Source organism: Gavialis gangeticus, unplaced genomic scaffold (genome assembly GCF_001723915.1).
Source record: "Gavialis gangeticus isolate Ggan-Ray unplaced genomic scaffold, GavGan_comp1, whole genome shotgun sequence".
NCBI classification, from domain to species: Eukaryota; Metazoa; Chordata; order Crocodylia; family Gavialidae; genus Gavialis; species Gavialis gangeticus.
In genome coordinates, this window is record NW_017729025.1 from 85,177,331 (window position 1) to 85,180,012 (window position 2,682).

The 2,682-nt window shown below is 40.7% G+C and overlaps 1 protein-coding gene across 1 annotated transcript in view; it reads right to left on the minus strand.

Moving 5' to 3' along the window:
* LOC109299349 (cytosolic phospholipase A2 epsilon-like) overlaps positions 1 to 2,682 on the minus strand; it is a 71,880-nt gene that overhangs the window by 43,885 nt on the left and 25,313 nt on the right. The window contains exon 6 of the mRNA XM_019519938.1: positions 201 to 241. Coding sequence (XP_019375483.1) covers positions 201 to 241 — 41 coding nt within the window. The remainder of the gene's footprint in view (positions 1 to 200; positions 242 to 2,682) is intronic.

The window sequence follows — 2,682 nt, forward strand, 5'->3', positions numbered from 1 at the left end:
TTGTGACCTGATCGTAGAAGGCAATCAGGTTGGTCTGACATGATCTCCCCCTAATAAATCCATGCTGATTGCCCCTGAGCATCATTTCTGATGCCGGCCCATCACAAATGTGTTCCTTGATGATCTTCTCAAAGAGTTTCCCCAGGATTGAGGTAAGACTGACTCTCAAAGAGTTTCCCCAGGATTGAGGTAAGGCTTACATCTTTTCCAGTGCAAACTCCACCTCCAGCTCTTCCTGGGTCTGAGAATGAAAAGCAGGAAATTAACAAAATCATGCAAAAAACCTTCTCTCTTAGAGACAGCCCTGTTAATTGACTCTTTTTCCAGACTGGCACTATTTAGAAGCGTTCATTCTATTGCAGAAAATATAAATCTAGACTAGGTACAGACATTCAAAAAGCCCAAGGCAGAATCAATCTAAGTTACACAGTTTTCTATAAGAGGAACAGTTTAGATTGGTAGTGAACAGAACACACAATCACCTTTGGGGGTGTGTGCAAATCTTAAACTGAGTTCTCCCATTTTTAAACCAGTCTGTGTGCCAAACTTCTGTTCTGTTATGGATATAGACCAGATTCTGATTACCTATACCAGTAAAAGTATAATGTTTGTATCTGGCCCTAATAAACTTGTCAATTGGATATCAGAAGTGACAAACAAAAATTCTCTAAAAGGTTTGCAACATGGGACCTATAACCTTTGGCTTTCTCCAGGCTTCACTAGATCTGTGTGGGAGAAAAGCACAAGGACTAGCATAGAACAGGCTGTTCCTATGTGCATGAGCTATGCTGAGGAGTACCAGGGTTTTACCAACAGGCTGCAACTGGGAGGAAGAGGGGAATGCATCTTTTGAAAATTCATTTGTACAAGGCTCAAAAGTTGGAAATCACTCCTTGTGATTGGCACTTACGTGCTGTTTAAGAAGAACACAGTCTTACAGGTTACAATGGGCAATGTAAATTATGTTGGAGAAATTCTTAAGTGGTGAGATGGTGCCACAATAGGACCTTTTCCTACAACAGCTGACTAAATGGGGAGCTTTGATGGAGCAGGGGAGTATTTGAAAAGGAGCAAAAAACTTCTTTGCAGTAGGCATTCTGCCAGAAAAAGCTCAGCTGAAGGTGGTGGTGCGTGGAATGCTCTACAGCAAAATTTTAGAAAGTAGACACCCTAAATAAAACTAACAGGAGGGAACGAAGGACCAGGATGGGGAAGAAGACAGTTTTCCAAAACAAGGGCTTTGTCACTAGAATGGTATAATGAGCAGGATGGAACACAGTGTTAATGTAACTATCTTGTGTTAGCACAGTTTTCTTCAAATGGAAATCTGTATATTTTTTAACAGAAGTATAACAAGCCGAATTTACCCATGCATGGAATTACTAAACTGTTCCCAGATGAGCTGCTCCTGCCACCTCCTCTGCCACCCCTAGCCATTGCTCTTAAAGCAGCAGCAATGCCAGCAGTGTGGGACTGTTTTTGGAGTTCCCAGCATGGGTAAACTGTGGGGCTGCTCCTGCTGCCAGAATATGCAGGAGAGGAGGGGAATTTTGGCACCCTTCCTAACTTAGCACCAGAGAAAATGCTCTTCTCACTTGCCTCTAGCAGTAGCTATGCTACTTATTTTAAACATAAAGTAAAACTATGAATTAGTTGCCATAAGCAGGTCTGCAGGTCTCAGACCAGAGAAACTAACAGACTAACTTTTTTTTTTATCAACTCTCTTTTTATTCCAACTGTACACCAGAGTTTAGCCTTCATGACAAGTCTAAGAAACACAAGGCCTAGCCTGAAAATGTATGTGCCTAAATCCATAGAGCATTTTCAAGTAAAAAAGAATCACTATGCTAAAGGTGTGAAATAATTACCCTTTTTTAGCTAACTGCTTGTTTCAATATTCCAGGACTGGGGTATTTTAGATGCTACATTTGAAAATTAGTTTTGAAGAACATAATATACAGCTCTTTCTCTCCCTTCCCCCTGAGTGCCTCTACCACATAATAAATGGGTCAGTGGCAACAATTTGTGACAGAGAACTTCTGAGTATTCAAATTTAGTAATGATCATGTCTAGCAGAGGCAACCTTAGGAAAAATGAGGAGAAAGAAAAGACTCCATCAAGTGTCAGAACCTGACCTGTAATGTGTGTCTATTCTTCTGCTCTTCTGACATGCCCATCATCTTAGCATCTTAGTGCATGCACAAACAGAATTTTTTTTTTTTTACTTATATGAATCTATGAGGTAGGCTATTCCTAGCTCAGTGTTAGCAATAGAGAAACTGAGATAAAAAGTGATATGAGGATTTGGCTTTAGCCGTGACTCAGTGAGTCAGTGTCACAACAAGGAATAACTAGGTTTTCCTAACCCCCAACACGTCACTCTTTTCCCATCATGCAGCCCTTCTTTTAAGGTAAGCTGTTTCAACACATGCAAATGGACAAATATTTGCAACCAATTATCACAGCTGGAGCTTGAGACATTGCCTATTATTAAAGTTCTCCAGAACAGCACATGCAGGATATCCTCAGTTGCCCAAACCCTTGATTATCCATGTGGCAACTTTGTTTTTTTAACTTGCAACTTTAGGTATTGTGTAATAACTCGGGACCTACTTAATTCACAATTTTGCACAAACCGCAAGATCCATCTTCCTAAGTAGGGACCAGAACAGCCACCTCCCT